Source organism: Eptesicus fuscus, chromosome 4 (assembly GCF_027574615.1).
Source record: "Eptesicus fuscus isolate TK198812 chromosome 4, DD_ASM_mEF_20220401, whole genome shotgun sequence".
Classification (NCBI taxonomy): domain Eukaryota; kingdom Metazoa; phylum Chordata; class Mammalia; order Chiroptera; family Vespertilionidae; genus Eptesicus; species Eptesicus fuscus.
Genome location: NC_072476.1, coordinates 64,204,416 through 64,226,993, shown reverse-complemented (window position 1 = coordinate 64,226,993; position 22,578 = coordinate 64,204,416). Strand labels below are relative to the sequence as shown.

The 22,578-nt window shown below is 39.5% G+C and overlaps 1 protein-coding gene across 17 annotated transcripts in view; it reads right to left on the bottom strand.

Annotated features, from left to right (window-relative positions):
• Window positions 1–22,578, bottom strand: part of MEF2C (myocyte enhancer factor 2C) — a 163,015-nt gene that overhangs the window by 26,845 nt on the left and 113,592 nt on the right. For 14 of the 17 annotated variants that reach the window (XM_054715072.1, XM_054715071.1, XM_054715082.1 and 11 more), the window contains 3 exons: window positions 11,618–11,761; window positions 4,368–4,554; window positions 2,299–2,346 (listed from right to left, as the gene is read on the bottom strand). In XM_054715072.1, the coding sequence (XP_054571047.1) occupies window positions 2,299–2,346; window positions 4,368–4,554; window positions 11,618–11,761 (379 nt within the window). Of the gene's footprint in view, window positions 1–2,298; window positions 2,347–4,367; window positions 4,555–11,420; window positions 11,559–11,617; window positions 11,762–22,578 lie in introns of all 17 variants that reach the window. The other 3 variants (XM_008162016.2, XM_054715083.1, XM_054715084.1) reach the window with 2 other exon arrangements.

The window sequence follows — 22,578 nt, the reverse complement described above, 5'->3', positions numbered from 1 at the left end:
AGTTCAGATGATTTGATTTTGAAAAAAAAATTAAAAAGACGGAAAATTATTGAACTTAATTGCAGCCTTGCCACTTGGCCTCAGAGTTTCTCACTTTATCTGAGGCCTTGTATTTCAATGACGGTATTCAACACGTGGAAGGTATCTTTTGGCCATTTTGTTTCAGTTTTCTTTTCTGAAAATGTAGAGACATTCTGGCTGGCCTTGTTTCCCCCGGTGTTGTGTGATTCTCTGACATCAGCACAGATATATTCAGCTTTGACATATGATACTGTCCAGCATGAGAAAGAAGGGAAGACGGCTGTGCCTGTGAGCAGGACATGACAGCTAAGCTCAAGGCTAATTGGCATCTACAACAGGTGTTCCGTGGAGCCAGCGTTAGAAAGGGCTTCTTCCTCTATTTTTAAGAAAGTGGGGAAGCAATTCTTTCACAACTATACAGGAACTGTGAAAATGATATACTCATGGCTACAAGATACGATCATCAAAATATAATACTTATTAGCATGGGGGTGGAACAATTGAGCGTTCTCCTTTCTGTTTTCTTAGCTATTTTTGAAATTGAAGATTCTCATGCCTATGGGAGGCATCCTGAAATAGGAGGGATGAATTTGCTAAGCTTGTAAGACTTTTTTAGTTCAATGACGTACAACCTCTATGTGGCTAACTTTTATGCTTACGAGATTGAGTACCTTCTCCGTCCCTGGAGTGCCATTAAACTTAGCGGACTGTCAGGCAATTGACAATGACAGCATAATTGAACAACCAAGCACTTCTTATCTTCAATATAGGATTCTAATGCATTCTAGCTGTTAAGCAGTAATAAGAGGCCACTTCCATCAAAGCTGAGTAACTCATTCCCCCCACTCCACGTGTTTTTTACTACTTCTAATAACTTTCATTGCCACTATTGCCTGTTCCCATAAGAGCAAGCAAATGGATGCAGCAAGATACTGGATAAAATACCATAACATCTAAAGCATTTTCCTGATATTATTTTTTCTTGGTATTTGTGACAACCCAACGCTTAGTCCCCACCATTCTTGCTAACCATAGTGATTGCCAGAGACTTAAATCCAAGAGACATTGGTCTGGCTTGGATCTGGTTCTGCAATGTTGAGGCAACAAGCTACAAAGTAATTTTTGAGGGGAAAAATGAACATATTTCAATATACAGCAAAATAGTACATTAAGTCTACTTATTAATTTGATTTTAATTTTTAAAAGAAAGATAAAATAGGAAGGCGTGCCATTGACTCTGCTTTATAATTCACTGTATACTTCTAATACTTTTTCTTCATTACTCACTGAAATAGGGAAGAGCCAACATCAGAAGTGAGAAACATTACCCCCAAATGGATATATCTGTAAAAATGTTTTCATATGCCAATTTTCTTTATCTTCTTTCTTATAATTAGCAGGCTATTATATTGGATCCTGGCAAAATATTTTAATTAAGCTGTCCATGGATATTCCAATAAACTTGAATTTTTTGACATTTCAAACATAACCTTGTGTCATTCATGCCTGTCTCCTACTATTTTAAATGTATAGCATGTTCCAGCTTGCAGGAATTAACCTGGTTACTTGTTATGCCAATAGTAAACTGCAGTTAGCATTAAAACATATTGTTTGCTGTTTTGCCTCTGAATTGATAATGCCATCAATATCTGAATAATCACAGTGATATGAATTAACATGAAACTCTGGAGGGATGTCACTATGATACAACAGGCCATACTGAAAGATGATATTAAGCTTAAATATATTAAAGTGCTTTTTTGGGGTCTGCACTATATTTACATTCTCCAAGACCTCATTTTAACACCAAATATGGTTTTAGTTTATGAAATTACTGTTAAATGATTGTAATCCCACCCCTCCTTTTCTTTTTGTATTCTCTTTTAGAAATGTAGAGGAGTTTGGTACTTCTCTGGGTAGTAAGTGAGTCACATTGAACGTGAAATGATTAACTGAGACCTCAAATGGCAAGGATGGGTATAGGCACTCATGTCTAGACATGGTATTTAGAATTAAATCGATTCTACATTGACTAGTTCTTTACATTGACTAGCTGAAGTTTCAGTAAGGTCAGTTCTAGTTAATAAACATTCTTCTTCTAAATGACTATCCAGCCACTCCCGTTCAGAAAAGTGCTTTAGAAATTCTTGGGGCCATTTTTCCATGCCTCTCACAGATCTCTCAACTTTACTTGGTTCAAGACTTACTTCCTGCAAATCTCCCAGTAAAGGAACCCTGAACAATGATATACACAGCAGTACGGAAGTCTCCACTCACCTGCACTGGTGCCTGCACCGGATGTGAGGTCTCCACCCATCAGACCACCTACGGATGACAGACGCAGATCAAAAGGAGCAAGGCTGAAGGCAGCAGAACAGCACACTTTACCCTTAGCAATCCCAGTATTTTGTCCTCTCTCAAGAGTCCTAAATTTGTAAAGTGTTACCTAAGTGAGATGGTTGACATTTGTTTTATTGCAACATGCTGTGCTCAAACATTAAAAACACATTCAATCACTGACATTTTGCAGAATCTTTTTTTTCTAAGAAAAATTACATTTAAAAGATCCAGTCTTTGTTTTCTGAATTTTTTATTATTTCCAAGTCTAGTTTTTCCTAAGAGGATGTTTTGTAGAGAGTACAGAATAAAAAATACAGTAAGGTTTACTGTATATTCAAATGACCATACACTTGATGCTTAATTCTTTAAAAACATATTTCATAAAATTAATTTTGTGTAGTGTTAATTGTCCAGGATCTTGGTCATTTCATGAATCTACCTACAGTGAATGACCTATTTAGTACCTGAATTTTACTTATTGACACAGTAAAATAGGTTTCACTGGCCACAAATTTAGAAACTTAGGCTTATTCATGGCTAACTTAAGAAAGTAATTAGAAATTTGTCAAGGTTTATATTAAGAGTTGGAGTGTTTCAATAAGATATTAAATATAATAATTACTATTCGTTTTTAAGGAATAAGATTTAGCCAAAATGAAAAAATAAACAGACACAGACTAACAGCTGATTATTTTGTAATTGCTTCTAAGTGACACTCTACAATTATCAGTTAGTTCTGGTTTTGGAATTAGAAGAAAACATTTGTTACATTTTATAAAAATGTTTATTATTTCTACCTGAATGATATTTTATAAATAAAGTATGAGATTTTAAAAAATAAATGAGCACTAGTTCATCAAATAGGAAATTCAACTGCATTTGAGTATGATCTGAAAGAAAAGTATTGATTATTGAAAATGCTTATGAAAAATTTCAATCATTTTTCTAAGCAGAGAGAATGGTATAATAAAATCCTTTATCTACATTTTTCAGATCAAGGTTTTTTATAGGACTGATTTTGATTGTATTTTCTATATAAAGTTTCTGTACTAAACTTACTAAATATATGCTTAATTTTAATTATGAGAGATATTTAAGTATTCTTTTGTGAATAAATTGCTTTTAATACAGTTATCTGTGCCTAAGGTATTAATATTTTCCTATAGAGTACTTTTTAAAAAACCCAAAATATAAATATATAATGGTTTCTGCACATGGGTTATAAATACAATTATTTATGTGGTGCTTCTTTTGAAAATATGAATGAATTGTTGAGTTATATTCAATACACATTTACTTAATTTCTACTGTGAGTCTAGCAAATCAAGAGGACAGTCTTCCCTTCAAAACTCTTTAAATCCAGTGGGAGAATAGATGCATACTCATTATAGTATATAATGTGTTCTGCATGGTCCGAGTGTAAGAGTAGTTGAAGTTTTCCTGAGCAATAAGTTCTTGTCTATGGGACACTGGGAATTGTAGAACATTAAGGACCTCCTCGAAGTGCAGGCAGGTGTAATGTCCTTACGACGCGCTCTTAACTTCATTTCTGACTTAGTTTTGTTTTTACTTCAAACTTCTTATAAATTATGCTATCCTACCACATTTTCTTTTTGCCATAAATATGCTATGGTATAAGTAAATTACTGTATAAATAAATAAAAATTGACCATGAGATATGCCATAAGAGAACACAGGGGAAGGTTTCACAGAAGAAGTGCTATCTAGTGAGGAGAGAAAATGGCATTTTAGACGAGAAGAGCACATTCTGTGTGAGAAAACATGTGGCTTAAATATAGCCACATGAGGAGATCGGTGATAGAGAGGCTGAATAGCTAAAGTGCAGATTATAAAAGATTTCAAAAGATATGCTCATGGGGTTAGGCTTTATCAGACCTAGCAGTGAAGGAATACAACACATGGAAAACTTGTAGATAAAATGGCCTTTTTGCCCAGAGTGGCTCCTTCCAATGACTTGTTCACATTGTGTTCTTATGAGGACATACCTGTGTTACCTGCACTCGGAGGTCGATGTGTTACACCAGGAGACATACTATTCCTCTGCAGAGAAGGGTGGGCCAGTGGCAAAAGGTTGGGGTTTCCCAGTGAGCTGACGGGGTTGCTGTATACCAAACTGTTATGGCTGGACACCGGGATGGAGACTGGCATCTCAAAGTTGGGAGGTGGAACAGCCTATATGAGCAGAAAATAAAAGGGTTAAAAAAAAAAAAGAATAGAAACAGAAGCTCTCAAGTTCAGACAGCCTTTACTTTCCAAGACAAATTTCAAATTCCAGACTGCTTGGTGTCTAGAAGACCATTAAGAAGAGCTCTCAAGATGTTCACATCATAAATTGATTTCTTTAATGTGCTTAGAACTCCTTCTATGCAACTATTAGAAAACGTTTCACTTTTGTTTAAAACAAAGCCCCATTTCATTAGATTCCATTGTCTTTGAATTCCATTCTATTAGGTAATAATTGTTCATTTGTGATATCTGAATCTGGTGGCAGAAATGACTGCAAAATCAAAAGTACATGATTGTGATGACTTCACAGAGAAAAAGGAGGATTGAAATGCAAGCCAGAGCCTTCGGCTTAATTGCTTATTGAAGCATATTTATGCAAAAGCTTAATGATATAAAATCATCTCCAGGCTTGTGAACAGCACATAGACTTTAATTATTATTTTTAAAAAGTCTGTCTTTTGAAAGTAACTGTGAAGATAATAGACATTTTAAGATACTAGATTCAACAGAGCATATATCATTTAATAATCCATATTTTAAAATGGTACTTCAGAGTATACGTTGCTCTGATATACTAACACTGAAAACTGGCAAGGCCTGCATCTCAAATGAGATAGTTGGCAAATATTTAGAGAACTGAAGCTGTGTGGCTATTTAATTAGAGTAATCGGGTCCCAATTATTGATTTTTTCTGATATTATTTTGGCAATTTAAGCAAAGTCATGCTTATTTTTCTGCTTGCCCTAACTAGATAATCATAGTTGCGACTCCCCCTCCTCCCTTCCCCATTTTTAACATTACAAATGAAAATACTGTTTGAATATATTGCCAGAGGGCTCGTAGTGTCAGAGCATACAGCATTCTTAATATAAAATGGATGTGTGTGTGTGTGTATCTAATATGTATATTGGAGATGGAGTTTAAATAAAACATTCCCTCAGGTGTTTTCAAATAAGCTATTGGGCAACTTGAAATGCATATATGCATGTGGTTCAAAGTTTTTTGTTCTTTTTTTTTTTTAAAAAAACAAACAACAACAGTTTTTCTCTGTAATCCTAACATCAGTTTTCTTTTGCTGGCTGACTGGCTGGCCTGCAACACACGCCTCGCTCTGCAGTAGTTCTATGTTTACCCTGTGGTGACTGCAACACCATTCTCTATTTATGCTCGTCCTCCTTTTATTTCTCACTATTTTTCCTGTGTTTCTCTCCTCCCATGATCTGGACATGCTGATACTGACCAGAGTAAATGTTATGTAACTCTTTTCTTTCACATGTCTTTGTTTCTTCATCGTTTTAGAGGGAAATAAAAATGTCCAAGTGCTATATTAACACAGTCATTCTTTATTAGGCGTTATCTGTTGTAAACAAGGTACAAACATAATTTTAGACAGACACCATGATATAATGGAATATAAATGTTTGATAAGATATCCAAGAGTGAGTATATCCCAAAATTTCCAGAGACTTTTTAAACGACAATGCTGTAAAATAAATGTCTGTAGAGTAAGTAAAATATTGTCTCCCTTTATTAAAAGACCAAATAAGAATGACTCTAGTATGCCTGAGAAAACACAGACAAGTAACTGTGCAACGGCTTCTCCATTTGCCCCTCCAGAGTCACTGTCCACCCTCTTCACTGCTCTGGGCCAGACGCTGACCCTCCGGGCTGTGTCCACCAGGCTCACCTTGCCCTCCGGCTTCAGCGTGGCCACTGGTGAGACCAGCAAGAAGTACAGAGTGGGAGTGGGGCGGGCGGGGTGTTTCCCTTTGCTGGGCCCCAGGGTGGCAGAGGTTGCCGTCTCCTGATCACTGTTCTGTGCTTTTGTTTCCCTTCTATTATGAAATCAATTCTGATGTTGGCTAAGTAAGGTCTCATTTCATGAAGGTGTTAAAGCTCTTTTGCTCTAAGTAATGCAGAGCCCAGTCTACTTTTTATTACATGAATGGAATATTTCTCTTCAAAGGAGAATTTTTAGGAAGACACTGTACTCCTACAAAGAATAAGCGTAGCATTTACTGTATGCTACTTATTGAGCAGGCATTGGACGGTATAATCTACAGACATGATATGCTACAACCCCTTCAACATTCTTTAGAATTCTCCCCTTTTAAAATCGGTGAGGTTAAGTGGCCCGATGTCATCAAACTAGTAAGTGGCTGAGCCTGTTGCTTTTGCTACTAAATAATTGTGCAACAAAAATGAATTTTTTTTGATAGAAAGAGAATGCTGCAATCAGAAATCATACTGTGAAGTAAGAGCTGGATGTTAGTAGCTTATTATTTTGAACCACAAAAATAATGAACTAAATGGATTCTATGGGATGTGGTGAGTACCACGCTGGAGTACAGTGTGTGCTCACTAACTGCCAATCTGTGACTGAGGTCTTAGGAAAAAAGAAACCTTAAAGACTCCCCTTGTCCATATTTACTCAGATTTGATATTTTAAAGCTATTATTTGGGTTCAAAATTTTAAATTTATATTTGCTATTACTAATTACAGTGTTTATTACTGAATACCTAAAGGTCGGCTATCCCTGAATATTTTACAGAATGTTGATTGTATCTCAGTAGAGAGCAAAGCTTATTTCTCTCCCCTCCCCCTGAATGATTATATGCATATCCAATATAAAGGGGATTATTAATAATTATTTAATAAATTCTGAAGCACCCTAATAAACAATTCATTACATGTCTCTCTCTACTCCTCCCTTACTCAACCATCATGCTTAAGAATTACTCAGTTTCTAGCATTCTGGACCATAAACAATTTGATGTTGATTATTATAAAATCTCTCCTGTGACTGACTAAATAGCAGTCAGGTATAATTCTGATACCAGAGCATACTTCAAAAACGCACAAGTTGTAAAATATGCCAACAGCCTTTGCATTTTCCTTATCTGTATCAGGAACTGGCTAAATAATTTTGAAATCAAATTATATGCTTAAAAATGACCACACTGAGAAGATACCTCAGAGAATCAGAAAGAACATCAGCCTTAATATCAGAAATCTCAGTTGCAGTCCAGGTTGTGCAATAAATAGACATGTAACCAGGCCTCTTTTAGCCTCACATGTAACCAGGCCTCTTTTAGCCTCCCTGGACCTGACGTGATTGCATCCCTCAGGAGACCAACCAGATCTAAACATTTTAGGGAAAGCAAAGGCTATAATAATGTATGCATGTTTATGAGATATTGCTGCTATTCTTTTTTCTTCTTGACTTTTCTAAATTTGAGAAGTTAAAAGCATCTACATTTAAAAAAATTGTTTAAAAAGTGAAAGCCAAAAAGTAGTTAAAGACTCCAAATTTGCAGAGATCTCAGGCCAGACTCCAAATTTCAGAACACTCAATACAGGAAGGAAGAGGGAATTTGGAGTGATTAAAAAAAAGGTGGTAGGCAGGACTGGCTATATAATTTGCAGGGCCAGGGCAAAATGAAAATGTGGGGGACCCTTGTTAAAATTTATTAAGAATTTCAAGGTGGTGATGGCACAGCGTTTTACCAAGCTGTGGCCCTCTCAGAGCAGTGCCCTGTGTAATTGCACAGGTCATATGCCAATGACGCTGGCCCTGGCTTTAAGAGATACAGGCGTAACAGCTAAAAGGCTTTTAGTTTTCACCCCTGAACAATTTGATCATGGTTACTGAAGTGAGTCATCGTGGTCAGAAAGGTATCTGAACTCTTATCCAAAAGCCACTGTTTTCCCAAACTTACCACAAGGAAAAGCCCAATAAAAAGTCAAATTAAATATTTGTAATAAAATATTTTTAGTTAATAAGCCCTCTTTTATTCAATCCAAGTGATTGAACCGAATCCCTTTTTTGGGGCCACCGATGACACCCTTAACTTCGGATCAACCATTACCAGTCTGCTGAAAACTAGCAGAGAAAAAGAATCACAGAACTTTGAGGACTAGTGACTACCAATTGCCGGTATCCAAATTTCCTCAAGGCTGCCTGACAACTCCAGCACGTACTTACTCATTTCCTCTGGGTCCCCAACTCCTCACAATGTCTACACCTTCATTCTCAGTCCTCTTTCAAGCACCTGCTTCCCCACCTCCATATCTGTAGAAGCTACACTCAACATACAAAATACAGTTCAGTAGATGGTCAGCCACTCAGCTTCCTCTACTCTCCTACCAACTTAATTCCACCTGGGTCCACCCACAGCTCTGTCCTGTTCCAATCCCACCCTCCTTCCCTTCCTTGAGCTTTGCCATTTTACCGCCATTGTACCTGTACGTTCAACCTTTCCTTCCTTCAAGTATTCCTCCTCTGCATGTAAATAATCTCAAGTGCTTTGCCTTTTAACCCCTTCCTTGACCTAGTGGCAGTACTATTTCTCTCTCCTCACTGTCCCTTATTTGAAGAACATAGAAACTCTCTATTCCCACTTCCTTCCTGTTCACTCTCAACCAATCCAGCACCTGCCCCTCCTTCCTTCAGCCCATTTCCTAATTCCTGGTTCCTCAAACGTAGCTGTTTTTTCTTGCCCCGAAGGCTGGCGTGAACCGGGGCAAACCCTGCAGGAGGAAATGCTGCTCAACAAGATTCCGAGTCCTCCGTGAATTATTGCACGTCGTTGAGGAATATGGGCATAAATTACATCGAACCCACAGGTGATTGCAATATTAAATTTTCTATTTTACAAGGGAAACTCTTCGAACTGGGTCTTTGAAATAGAAAAACAGTCTTGTAATGTTTTTAAAGAGGCGGAGACATTCTCTCCACACAAAGGGCAGAGTGTCCTTGCCCTGCTGTAAATGTTTTAGCAGCTGTGGAAACTTTCAACAAAATTTACTTCCAGCAACTGAAAGCGATGTGCGAAAACTGGGCTTTTCATCCTGGAGCCTGAAGCACTTACTAAAGAAATGAAGACTTGGAGGCATAGCGAGGAGCTGTGTGGCTCCTTCTCACAGCCCTGCCCATAAACTCTGATGTGGCTTTTCATCCCCCACCGCACACCACTGCACCTCTTAAGAAATCATGTATCCTGATTTTGAACTCTTTACACGACAGGATAAAATACGGTGAGGGAACCTAGGTATGTGTCACACCTCTTTCCCTCTAAAGCATGGGGAAAAGTGACCCAATGTGCAAATGTGGGCCTGCTCCCAGAAGTCTCGGGGTTAAAGCTACAGACACACTTCGGATCACCGCCCTGGAGAGTGATCAGCGGTCTCACAGATGCTGCCCCTTTCCCAGCTGGGCAGGGGATTCCTTCTATCTGAGACACCTGACGTGCTTCACCTGAAAAATCTTACATTCACAAACCTTGGTGCCCAGCAGCTAAACTAGCATTGTAGAGCCAGAGAAACCCAGGCCACAAGAAATAAACTGGCCCAAAGGAGCTGTTTCTTTCCAGCTTCTGGGCAAGACAAAAACCCCCCATGGATACTTGATCATTTAAGAATTCTGGGCATACCAAGTAGGCATTGCAGCATCTGATAGGAACTATTTCATTGGATAAAATGCCCACGGTGGATGTTCTGTATGTAGTGCTTGGTTTATGAAACCTTTAAGAATTTACAGCACTTAGCTTTCCTTCATAATACAGTGTATTAATAATTGCAACTCAACAAAAGCTCCACTGCTGACATTATTTCACTTAACAAAAGAAGCAGACATGTATTTATGAAGACAGAGAAAGCTTAAGATGCATACATTTTCTAAATAAGTTTTAAAGTGTTTAATTTAATTCAGCACAGGGTAGCTGTGCACCTACTACGTGTAAAGCATTAATTCATCTGGTGAGGGCAGTGGTGGAGCCCTTATACCCAAATATCTGCACTTGTGGTCACGGAGGCCTATTTTTACTGCAGTCTCCCTCAAGGCTCAGGTTGAGGATGCTTGGCTAACTTACAAAAATGTGTTGTTTTTTTTTAAGAAAGGAATTAATTACCTACTGAGGAGCATACAAGGAGGGTTCAGACACTAACACTGGTTATTCAGAAAGTGTGTGAACCTTGAGTTGCATCCCTTTATGTCACACCATTAACATCACTTGATGACAGAATATAATAAAAGGTACGTACCTTCCCCCTCTTTATGTGGGCAAACAAAGTAATACATGCAGAGTTATTTCTCTCAAGTATCTGGCAAGGCATATGATGGACTGTTAGAAAATTTTTGACTTGGTTAAGACAAAACTTAGCCAATTGTTAAAGCATGGGAAATGTTGGTGTCGGCAAAGCGGATATTTTGATGAAGCTTTAACACCACCCCAGCACACACACATGTTGAAGTCTTACCATTAGGTTTTTCATGCAGTCTGTTTCCCTGCAGCGAGCATTAGCTTTAACCCTTCAGTGCTGTTGCTGGGTGTCATGTGTGAGGAGAGGGGCTGAAGCTTTATTCAGAAATGAGCTTTTTATTTGGGTGATGATCGCCAATGTACGCGAGAGGACGACAGTTCCCCGCCTGCATCTGGTCTCGGTAAATATATATGTATCTGTATTTTACAGCAAGTCCTTAAACTTGTTGAGAAGGAGGTCCTGGTGTTTTCCGAGTGCACTGTGTGTTTAAGAGATTGTGTAAAGTCAGGGTGTGTTGCATAGATCTTTCTTTCTCTTCCTCCTGTGAATTTCCTATCTCTGAATGAACTCGATGGCACGTTTTTTAGATTCCATAGTTTAAGCAGCCGTTTAGTTAGGGTTTACTTTCTAAACAAACTGCCGTGAGATGAGATGGCTATTTTATTGGTTTGACTTTCCAATGCGTCTTAGACAAAGCCATCACTGAAAGGGTTAAGGTATGTTACTGCAGCAGTTATCAGCAGATCAGCCATCTACCTTTGGTACTTACAGGAATTTTATGGCTCTTGATCATATTATCAAATTCTTCATTAATTTTTTTGTATTTTTCTTCAGTGCGTGGGGTGAGTGCATAAGAGGAGTCGGGATCGGGGCTTTCACAGCCTTTGTTTTCCTTCTTGTTCAAGGCCTGCCAGGTTCAGAGAAATACCAAGAGTAAAAAAAATGAAAGGCGTTCTGAGTACTTACACACAATCTTTGTCTGCTGATCATTAGATCAATATCTTCGTTAATTTTCCTGTACTTGTCCTCAGACTCAGGGCTGTGACCTACGGAATCGTCCGCATCGGGATCTGGGCTGTCACAGCCATTAAGGCCCTTCTTTCTCAACGTCTGAAACACACAATGTGGAAAGTTCAGTCCCAGACAAAGGCTGTCAGAGACATTTAGGGTGGTTACAGAGGCTCACGCTGTCCAGGTTTTCAGGTTGTTATCACCTCTGCTGTATGACATTAGGGTAAAGAAAGCATCGGGAGAAAAGTCATTTCAATAACACACTCATTACTAGTTGAAAAAATAAAAGGGAAAGACTCCTTTTGCAACTAAATGCAGTCAGTGGACAAAGACAGTTATGGGGGCTGAAGTTTCATGATGTAGAATTCAGACATGCTCCAAACATCCCGGGAGAGACAATTACAGAAGAATACAAGGAAGGTGGGAAATTACAACACTCTATTTTCCCACAGAAGAATTAGAAGTCAGGACATTACACAATGATTTCAGAATCTGCGACCATGACAAAAGCAGAAATGTTGGAAACAGCTCCTCAGTGTAACGGGACGGTTGGCACCCACGGTCTCCTGCCCCACCTTCGGATGTGCCCTTGGCAGCAGAAGGCAGTACGGGAACCAGGCTACTGTCGGATGGAGCACCCAGTAAGGATGTTCGGACCCTGTGACCAGAAGGAGGATCACCTCTGTTCAGTCTGCTTAGAGTTCCATAATTGTGAAAATCTGTATTGAAACTGATAATACTGAGAAGTTTTCTGCCTACACAGAGGCTGAAAGAAACGTCAACACAGCTGAGGTGAGGGCTTCATTATCAGGAACTGAGTCGGGAAGCCCGGGAGCACTGAAAATAGGTAACCAAGTCAGTAACTCCCAAACTGGCACACGCTCCTCCGGGTTCCAGCCGGGTCGGGTCGCTCTGAGCCTGTCTCCTGACACATGAAAGTGGCAAGTCCGTCAGTGCCTTATCTTGGGCCTCCTGTCTCCAGAATGTAGGCCTGGGCTGGTCTCAGCTGTCACAGAGGATACATACTAATGAACACTGTAACAGAGAATAGGAGTCAGGAGTCCTGAGATCTCTTCTCTCTCTCTCTCTCTCTCTCTCTCTCTCTAACTGATGGTTGTCAACTTGATGGTACACGATCAGATTTGCAGAGACAATGTTATGTTTTTAGAGATCATAAAACTTCTGATTAATCACACAGCTCGACACATTAGTTATGAATAGACAAAGCAACATTTCTGAATTTTCCTGGTACTGCCAAAATTGTTACTAAGAGCTGTGTACCTAAGTGTCTCTCATTAATGGGAAGTTCAGCAGCGCTCATCTTTATTAAAGAGAGAATTCACATACAAATAAAGCAAACACTGCGACATCAAGCTAAGGAATTCAAAACTGAGATAACACTCCATCTTTAATTCATGCAATTGGGGGAAATAAATAAAACAACATGACTTTAAAAGGGGGTGTCAGACTCAAAAATTTAAACTCCCTGGCTCTTACCAATGTGTAACAAATGTAACATTATTTAAAATTGGTTTCTGGGGCAATGAAGATTTTCACTTAAAATCATACTAAGAAAGCTACCATTTCTAATACATCTATGATACACTGTGGCTCTGTAAATATTTATTAATGTTATAGTAGTATACTATAACAAATAAACATATGGTTACAGCTTATTATGTGGTAAAATGTTTGAATATTAAAATGAATATTTTGACACAAGATGATAAAATATACATTTACAGTCTTGGGGAATTTATAATTTGTGGGGCCACCTGTCCCCCTATCATGAATCTAGAGCCATCATTTTCAGCCAGAATAAGTATTCCTAGAGAGTTCACAATACATTAGAATAATAATTTTCTTAGCTAACTTAATTCTCTTCATTTTAAACTCTTTAGCTACCATTATCTCAGCCACAAGAGCATTTTTCCAGTGATAACTGTTTGCTGTATTATCCTGTGTTTCTGCTTTTATCTCCAGATATCCTTGAGCTTTTAACAATAATTCCTGAGGTTCTTGTGTCATACTCCACATATTTCTCATAAAAATTCACTTATGTACAGAAAAATATGTAAGATCAATGCTATTTTTCAAACTTTACCTATATTCTTATAAGGTATGTTAAGAATATTCATATATGAACCTTTAATTTAAAGTCTTATTCAGACAGTAGATTTTTCAATGTGCATCTGAATCTTTTATCCAATAAATCTGATCATAAAAATTATCGTTGTTTTGATGTACGGATTTTTGACAGCAGAACGCTAGGGTTAGCAGAGGCCTATCGACTGTCATTACAATCCATCTGGCACATACATGTGTGCTAAATGTTCTTACGAAGCTTTTGGGGGTAGATGCTATGTTTGGCTTATAAAAATTCAAGCATCAATTACATGTTATTGAAAGATCTCCACAAATATTAACTCATTGTCTCTCACAAGGCTTCCATAAGGACTTTAGGGAAACCTTATGCCAGGTCTCAACCCAGCCTGGCCAAGCATGATGGCCCAGGCCTCTTACCCCAGCTTTCCCACACTTGTGAAGTGTCAGATGCAGAATAGGGCTCTCCCATTCATATTTATGCACAGCAGTAGACTGAACAGTGAAATAAATTAGGTAGAAAATTTAAAAAATTAGGCGGTGGAGACATTTTAAGTATGAAATAGGGTTAAAATATTGATACTTTTTAGATGTCCAAGTTTAGACAGAGAGGGAATGCTTATGGGTCAATAAAACACATCAGTTTACCAGTAAAAAAAGGCAATTTGATCAATAGCTAACTTGAAGAATTATGTAAACTATTAGGCAAACAAATCAGGTGGTTCAAAGTCCCCCCCCACACACACAAAAAAAAGGTAGTGATGGGACAAGGGGGGGAAGTGGCTCATTTTCTCCCCCAAAATAATTCTTGTATCTGTCTCCATTTCCTTATAATGAGTATCACCAGTACTTAAGTAAAGAAATATCTCTACCCTTTACATTACAGAGTTGTTATAAGTTAAATTGTGTTATTTTAAAAAAGAGCATTTTGAGATATGCAAACACAAACTCCAAAAGCAAATTAATACTGAGTTCCAAATTCCCATAATCACACAACCAGAACACTGAAAAACTTGTTCAGAAATATTATCCTCAGCTGGGAACGTGTAGAACACACTTCTGCCAAGAACAAACGATTACGGTGGAATTATAAAGCTCTGAACATGGAAGTGATGGCACAAACTTGAATACCATAGTGTGAATGTGGAAGTACAAGAGCCATCTTATCTTTATGATATTAAAAATCTACAGCCTTTTAATGACAAAGGAGTTACTGTTAGATTTAGCTCGGCCTCTCTTTATCATAGCAATAAATAGTCAATATAAACTAAAGGGATTACTAAGTGGGTAAATCAGCATTATTCCTTCAGTCCTTTTTCTAGTAAAATCAAAATCTCTGCTGCTGGCCTTTGAAAGCTTCTTTGATCTTTTACAAGTGTTACTGGTCAGGTAACAGAGGCACCTAAATCATTATTCTTTTACAGGGGCTAGAAGTCCTGGATTTACATAAGTGTCTCTCAGCTGCTGATGTTTTGGAAAGACTTATTCTGTATGTCAGGAGAAGCCATGAGATCTACGGAAACCACTGGCTTTCTTGCTATGCATCTAAAGAAACTCTTTCCTCAGAGAACTCTGTATATCCTGAGTGAGCTTGTACACCGACCCAAGTCAGCTTTCCATGGGAGACTGACACTTGTGGGGTCGATCAATTGACTGCAGAGGCTTCTGGGATGTTTTCACAAGGCAGCGACTGTCATGCAGTGAGCTGAGAACAGTCGCTTCTTAGAGAAGTAAAGAGATTGACAGAAGGTGACATACTCCAAACAATAAAAGGGAAAAGGATTCCAGGCAGGTAATCCAAAAACCCCGTGGAGTCTCCCCTCCCAGACATGTGGCCATATGGACCCTGCACTACTACATTTGTTCATCGGAAAACGCGAAATCCATATAAACTGATGATGATAGGTGACAGGTGCTTCAAAAATTCTAATGAAATAGATGTAGGGAACAGATTCTATTTCATTACGGGAAGGAATATAAACGAAAAAGAATGCCACTTGGAGCACTCATTTCTGGTCTCAGGCATTATGTTATCAACTGGAAAGTGCCTTATGTATATATACAATGGTTAAAACTGGTCTCTCATTAATTATTTCTTGTTAGTAAAAAAAAACACCAAAACAACTAGATTACTGGCTTTTTTTCAGTTATATGAAGCAATAAAATTTATACAGTTGTTACTTAGGTAAAATTCATCTTCTTCCAGAGAACCACCATCAGATTAAAAGCTTCCAACCATTCCATTTCTTTCCGTGTCTGCCGTCTTAGTCCTCAAGAATGTATATTTTCACCACCTCTCTTTTTCTGTCCCTGCCCACTGTATAGCAGAGATTTCAAATCCTTTTGTGAAAACCCCCCAAACACACATCCCTTTCTTAAAAACCCAAATAATAAGCCTTTCTTGCACAGCCAGCACTATCCTTACTTCAGAGGGCTGATGTGTCAAGAACACATGCAGGAATTATTTCTGTTAGCTGCGTAAATGTCATGTTCACACAAAAGCCAAGGAAAAAAGAAAGACATCAACTTAGAAAACTAGGTTCCTTTTCTCTGATAATAAATGATTTCTGTGCTCGTCCCTCACAGCTTTATGAAGATCAGCGTCTACTCTTACGCTGAATATTCTTTACAAAGCAGTAAATCCACACAAGAGCAGGAGATTTGGCTGAAATGGATACTGCTTATGTATCAAGTTCGAGAGAGTATTTCGTAAACATCCTCCCTTCGTGGAGTGGGACAGTCATGGCACTGCTGCCCCAGGCCCTGCAGTGTTTGGGGAGTGGCTGCCCTAAGCACTGTGCCCAATGACTTACTTCATTTAAAACATAGTCAGCAAACAATGATCAAAACCCCACTGTACTCCAGATGCTGTTGTGTGCACGTGCTTTTTAAAGAAGCAGGTATTACAAATTCAAACTAAAAAGCTCTGAACTGACCTATACTATTGTATGTATATTTGTGATTTCTAGCACATATTGCCTAGGCTGGGGGAATGTCAGGGGCCAAGAAATTTCTCCATAGGTTTTAATCATCAAAGCTGTTAGCTTTGTCTGCACGAGTTCTTTGTTCTTAATATAGAAGTGAAAAGGCATTAAAATACTGCAGGTTAAGTACATTTAGTAGGTAGACTTTCATTAGACAACCAAATCAGACCTAGCACAGAGTCTGAAATTACATTTTATGAAAAATTATTCATTTGTCATGAAAATTTTATAAAAAAGGCAAAATGTACACCTTCCTATTGTATTTCTGTAGGTTATTAATGCTCATTCTAACTAGATAGCAACTCCCACCAGGGGAAGGCTGGGAAGAGTTGGAGATGTTAGCTGTTTTTGTTTTTATTCCTTTCCTCGAAAGATAATCTTAATATTGGACTTGCATTTTTTTCCCCCACTGAGTAATTTTTCAACTTAAAATAATAAAAATAAAAGACACGAATTAAAGCTGTGAAGACTTTAATAAACATGAAGAAACATTCACCCCCCGCCTTCTAACAGCCACCAATGATTTCCTATAAACATCAGAAGGCGATAGTTCCTAAAGTTGTTGGTACTTTAATTCTGGACGAGACCACCTAGGACCTTCTGGCGTGTCTGCCCTCATGCCTTCCGGAAGGGGAGGAGTAATGGTGCACAGGCAACTGGGCTTCCACACCTCATGTCCGTGCTCAGGCTGGTTTCTGGGATGAGCCCATCCCTGTCTGCACTCAGTCCTCCTTGGGCAGAGCTAGCACTTCACCTCCTCTCTGTGAGCGTCCCTTATCGCCAAGGCTGAATTAATTTCTCCCTCTCTCATGCACACACTATTCATCTACTTTCCCTACTAGAGCTTTAACACACATTGTTTGTCTCCTCTGCTAACTCATGTGGCAATGAACAAGTCACCTTCCCTTATCCCCTTCTGGAGTTTCGATGTGGGTGCTCCGTAACTGCCTGCTGAGTGAACAGAGCACACATTCCCACGTCACTGTTACTGTGTGCAGAGGTTTCCCCACTGGACCAAGGCCGTCTGTCTGACTGGGGGGTGGAGATGGTAGTGGGATCCAGACCTCTCTCTCTCTTTTTTTAATCCTCACCTGAGGATATGTTTCACTGATTTGAGAGAGAGAAAGAGAGGAGAGAGAAACATCTATTGGCTGCCTCCTGTAAGCATCCTGACCGGGGATCAAACCTGCAACCTGGGTATGTGCCCTGACTAGGAATCGAACCCACAACCTTTTGCACAGCGTGATGTTTCAACCAAGCACCTGGGTCAGGGCGGGATTCAGACCTCTTGATACGCAATTACTAAGTGCTATTATGTGTCAAGTGTTGTCTGGGGTCCTCTGGATGCAATATGTGATTAAGATCATTTGTTGACTACAGATTTGCAATAAGCATGTTTTGTGTTGTTTCCCCCCATGAGTGAGCTCCTGGAGTTGAGGGATTGTTTACTAGTCATCTGGTATCACCAGGATTTTAGCACAGGTCCTGGCATGCGGTAGACTAAACGTGTTCAGCATTAATGATAGTCGGAAGGGGTGGGTGAACAAAACAGGAACGAATGTTCTGATGCTAGCAGGAGAAAGAGTAGTCTCCGTGTAATATTTTTTTGCAACTGTAATCCCCTCATTTTATGTTATTATTTCACATTATGTTAAAAGTCAGTTATTTTACTCTTTATCAGTAACTGCTATAAACTGACTATTTTTGAAATGTACCGTTTTAAAGTTAGAAATCAATGCAGGATAGGCATAATTTATATAATGTATGAAATGGATTATAACTCAGGATATTGAAAACTTAAAAATTGGGGTATTGGTCTAAATACGGAAGGTCAGAAAAACTAACCGTTCATTAAATCTATAAGGAACAAAAGCGATAAGCATATAATCACAGTGATTAAATGGGTAGCAGGAAAGAAGGCACAGAATTTGGCATAGAAGGAGAAAAAAGGGAGTGGTATTCCAGGCAGAATGTATAAGGAAAATCAGAAACCTTATAAGTAAGAGCATGGGGGACACTTTTGTGAATGTGAGTCTGATACTATAAACTGGAAATAAGCATGTTTTAAAATTCTTGGGCAAAGTTCATTTCCCTTCTCTCCTCATCCTTGGACACTGGGTCTCTTGTTCTACTGTTCTCCTGGGCTTTGACGTTGGTTTTATTCTGGACCAACCGTAGCCTGGAGAATTCATGGAAAATCAGGGTGATGTAGGGCCAATCAGGTGAATCAGGCTTCCTCAGGATAGGTCAGTGGTTTGGTGTTTTATTCAGGATTTTTCCACCATACCGCTTCTGGAACCTGGATAAGGCATGCCTCATGAGGCTGGCCTAGAACGGAACTGATACAAAGAGGATCTGCACTCTTAGCCAAGAAATGTTCCCTGACATTCTGAATCCAGGAGAGATCTGAAGAAAAGTACTAAACAGGGAACATTTTACTATATCATGATTGAAATGCATGCTCACATACACAGTTAATCCTAACAATCTCTACAAAGCAAGTCCAGATTATAAAGGCTGGGATGGAAAGGATCAGACTGTAGGTGGGTGTGAAGAACAGACAATGTTAGTGATTTCTTAAATAAGAAAGGAAAAGACAAGACCAAACTCTGCATTAAACAAAGGCTGGGAAAGAGAGGAGAGGAGTAAGTTAACAAAGACAAGGCAGCAGGATTTTTGAAAGTATAAAACATGAATGTAACTTCACCTGCCAACCTTTTCAGACTATGGCATTTTACTTGCAAGTAGGTTACAGGGACAAAAAAGCAGAATCTTGGGACGAGAATTCTTTAAAAATAATACGTTGAAGCATCTTTGATAAACCATTAGTGACTTATTCTTTTTTAATCCTCACCCGAGTATTTTAGAGAGCAGTGGGGACACACACACACACACACACACACACACAGAGAGAGAGAGAGAGAGAGAGAGAGAGAGAGAGAGAGAGAGACAGAGAGAGATAGAGAGACAAAGAGAGACAGAGAGAGAGACAGAGAGACAGAGAGAAACATCGCTGTGAGAAACATGGACAGGTTGCCTCCTGTATGTATCCTGACTTGGGACCGAACCCACAACCTAGGTATGTGCCCTTACTGGAAATGGAACCTGTCACCTGAACCTGGTACACAGGACGACACTCCAACGGATGGAGCCACACTCAGGGCCATTAATGACTTATTTGAACAAAAGAAAACATGCACGTTATCTTGCATAATCAGAGTAAAGTCAAATCATTATGTTTGTTTCCAGGAGGGCGCTTATTTGGTAGCAAATGCGTTTTAATTCAAGTTGAGTCCCGGTTAATCCTTTGAAATGGGAGTAGCCTACACCGCCTTACGCCTTATCAGTCAGCTCAGGACCACCTTTCTCAGTCACCATGCTCCCACATTTCTATGGGATTTTCGTGATCTCTTCTCAGTACATCATTTATCTTCCCATTTGTTCTTTTGGTTCCAACCCAACCCTTCATCCACTCCTTTTCTAGAAAAACATTACAACCTAGTTGTTCAAGCCGGAAACCCGGAAATCACCCTTCACTCCAGTTATCTCTTAATTCAACTACCATTTGGTCTCTCATCCTTAGCTGGCTGGTCCTCTGACACCACTTTCCAATCATCCTACTTTGGGCAGGGTCTCGTTGAAATGCACATCAAATTGTATCACTGTCCTTACGAACCCTGGTGCTCCCCACAGCCACACCCACTCGTTTTCACATCCCCCCACCTGCCTCTCCAAGTTATTGCCTCTCTTCTCCCGGCACTCCGGGTTTTGGCAAGAGGGAACTTCTCACCGCTTCCCAAGTCAGGCAGGTCCTTTAATAACACTGTTTAGAGATGTGGCACTCATTCCTGCCTGGAATATCCTTGTTTACCCCTCCTCTTTGCTACACACTTAGTCATCTTAGGATGTGAACCACCTAATACCATCACTTGCTCCATCTGGGAAGCTTTTTTCGAACTCTCCTCAACACGTAGGGACTCCCTTATCTGTATTCTTAACAATCTTTGACTTTTGGTGTTTTTAAAAATATCATGTGGTATCTTATACTGTAATTTATCTTTCACATGCCTGCTTTATCACTAGATAGTGAGTTCTACGAGGGATGGGTACCTCTGCTCCCTGACAGAGGACCTGGTTAGTATATGTGGGCTCAATATAAGTTCTCAGTAACTGCTCACTTGAATAAGTGAATGAGTAAACAAACCTGAGAGTCAACCTTCCTAACAGTGACAGACTGACAGAAATGAGTGGGCGGTCTCCTAAGGTGATAGTGTTATTTTATTTGTCTTAATAAGATCATTTAGTCAAAATGCAAGGAGCACAAGTTCTGGTAGGTTAAAGGAATTTCTTTAAAAAAAAACATATTTTTATTGATTTCAGAGAGGAAGGGAGAGGAAGAGAGAGATAGAAACATCAATGATGTCAGGGAATTGATTGACTGCCTCCTGCATGCCCCCTACTGGGGACCAAGCCCGAAACCCAGGCATGTGCCCTTGATCAGAATTGAACCTGGGACCCTTCAGTCTGCAGGCCGACGCTCTATGCACTGAGCCAAACAGGCTAGGGTGGTTAAAGGAATTCCTATAATCACTTCATGACTGTGGTACAGGATGAAGTGTCCCTACAGAAGTGGAGGGAACAGGGGAGGTGCCAGACTATTGTACACGGGGTGCAAATGGTTGGCTTCTCTGTGTTTAGAATTGCTCAGAGTCCTGGGCGTGATCGTCACAGGACCAAGATGCACCAATAACAGATCTCAGTCTGGGTTATCACTGAAAATACTTTGCCAACTTCCTTTCTATTCCTGAATTTGGGAATTGGCATGGGGAGGGATTTTCCAGGACCAATTATGGGTTGGGAACACATACTTTATTTATAGTATACTCAATGTCTTCCCCCATCACACCTGACTTTCAAGCTTTTTTTCTAATAGAATTAATCTCTTTTCCCAGTAAACCAACCTGTCTCCAAAGAGTAGCTCTAAGCCATTCTCTATTGAAACTTTTCAATAGAAAAGTTTGGGGGGGGGGGCGGTGTGAGGGCATGTATGGGAGTGAAGTTGGGGGGCAATGGTAAGAGATGTACACATATAATACCTTAATAAAAAAAATGAAAAAAAAAGTTTGGGTTTTAATTATTCCTGAGATTTGACAAGAATGATGGGAGAGGGCCTCTTATACTCCGCCTCCCCACACAGTCCACCCTGTGAGTCTGCCCTTGAATACTAGCCTAGATGCTACTTCTGAGGGCTTTGCCTGAGCCTGTGATATGCCATCCGAGACATTGGTATTGACAACTATGTTAGCACGTGCTGCTCAATAGCAATTTTGCTCTGACAGGTTAAAATGAGGTCTCAGGGCTGCAGAGCATTGCTGGGATTGCATGAGAACAATATGTAAGTTACAGCTACTGTGGCTGCCAGGGCAGGCGAGCGTCTCACTGCAGTAGTACAAACCTCCACCAGAGCAGAGACTTCCTCTTTTCACCTCCGTATCCACAGCAACTTGAATGTGCCAGCACGTGCATGACACTCACTAAATGCTGTTGTTGGTAATAAAACAACAATGGAGGCCACGGCAGGGACAGAGGTTCTTACTTAAAATGGAATGACAACAGACGCTGAAAACACGCAGGGGGCGGTGGCTAGATTGGTACTCAGAGTTTATGCTGCTTTCACCCCTGTCAACTACACTCCCTGACCCCGCCATCTTCCACCCGAACACATGAACTTAAATTAGAAAACGAAAGCATCGTGTGAATCAGAGAGTTTATGGAATTAATGTGCCTCTCCTTGGTGCTTCCCCAGAACCTTGCAATTAACATTTATAT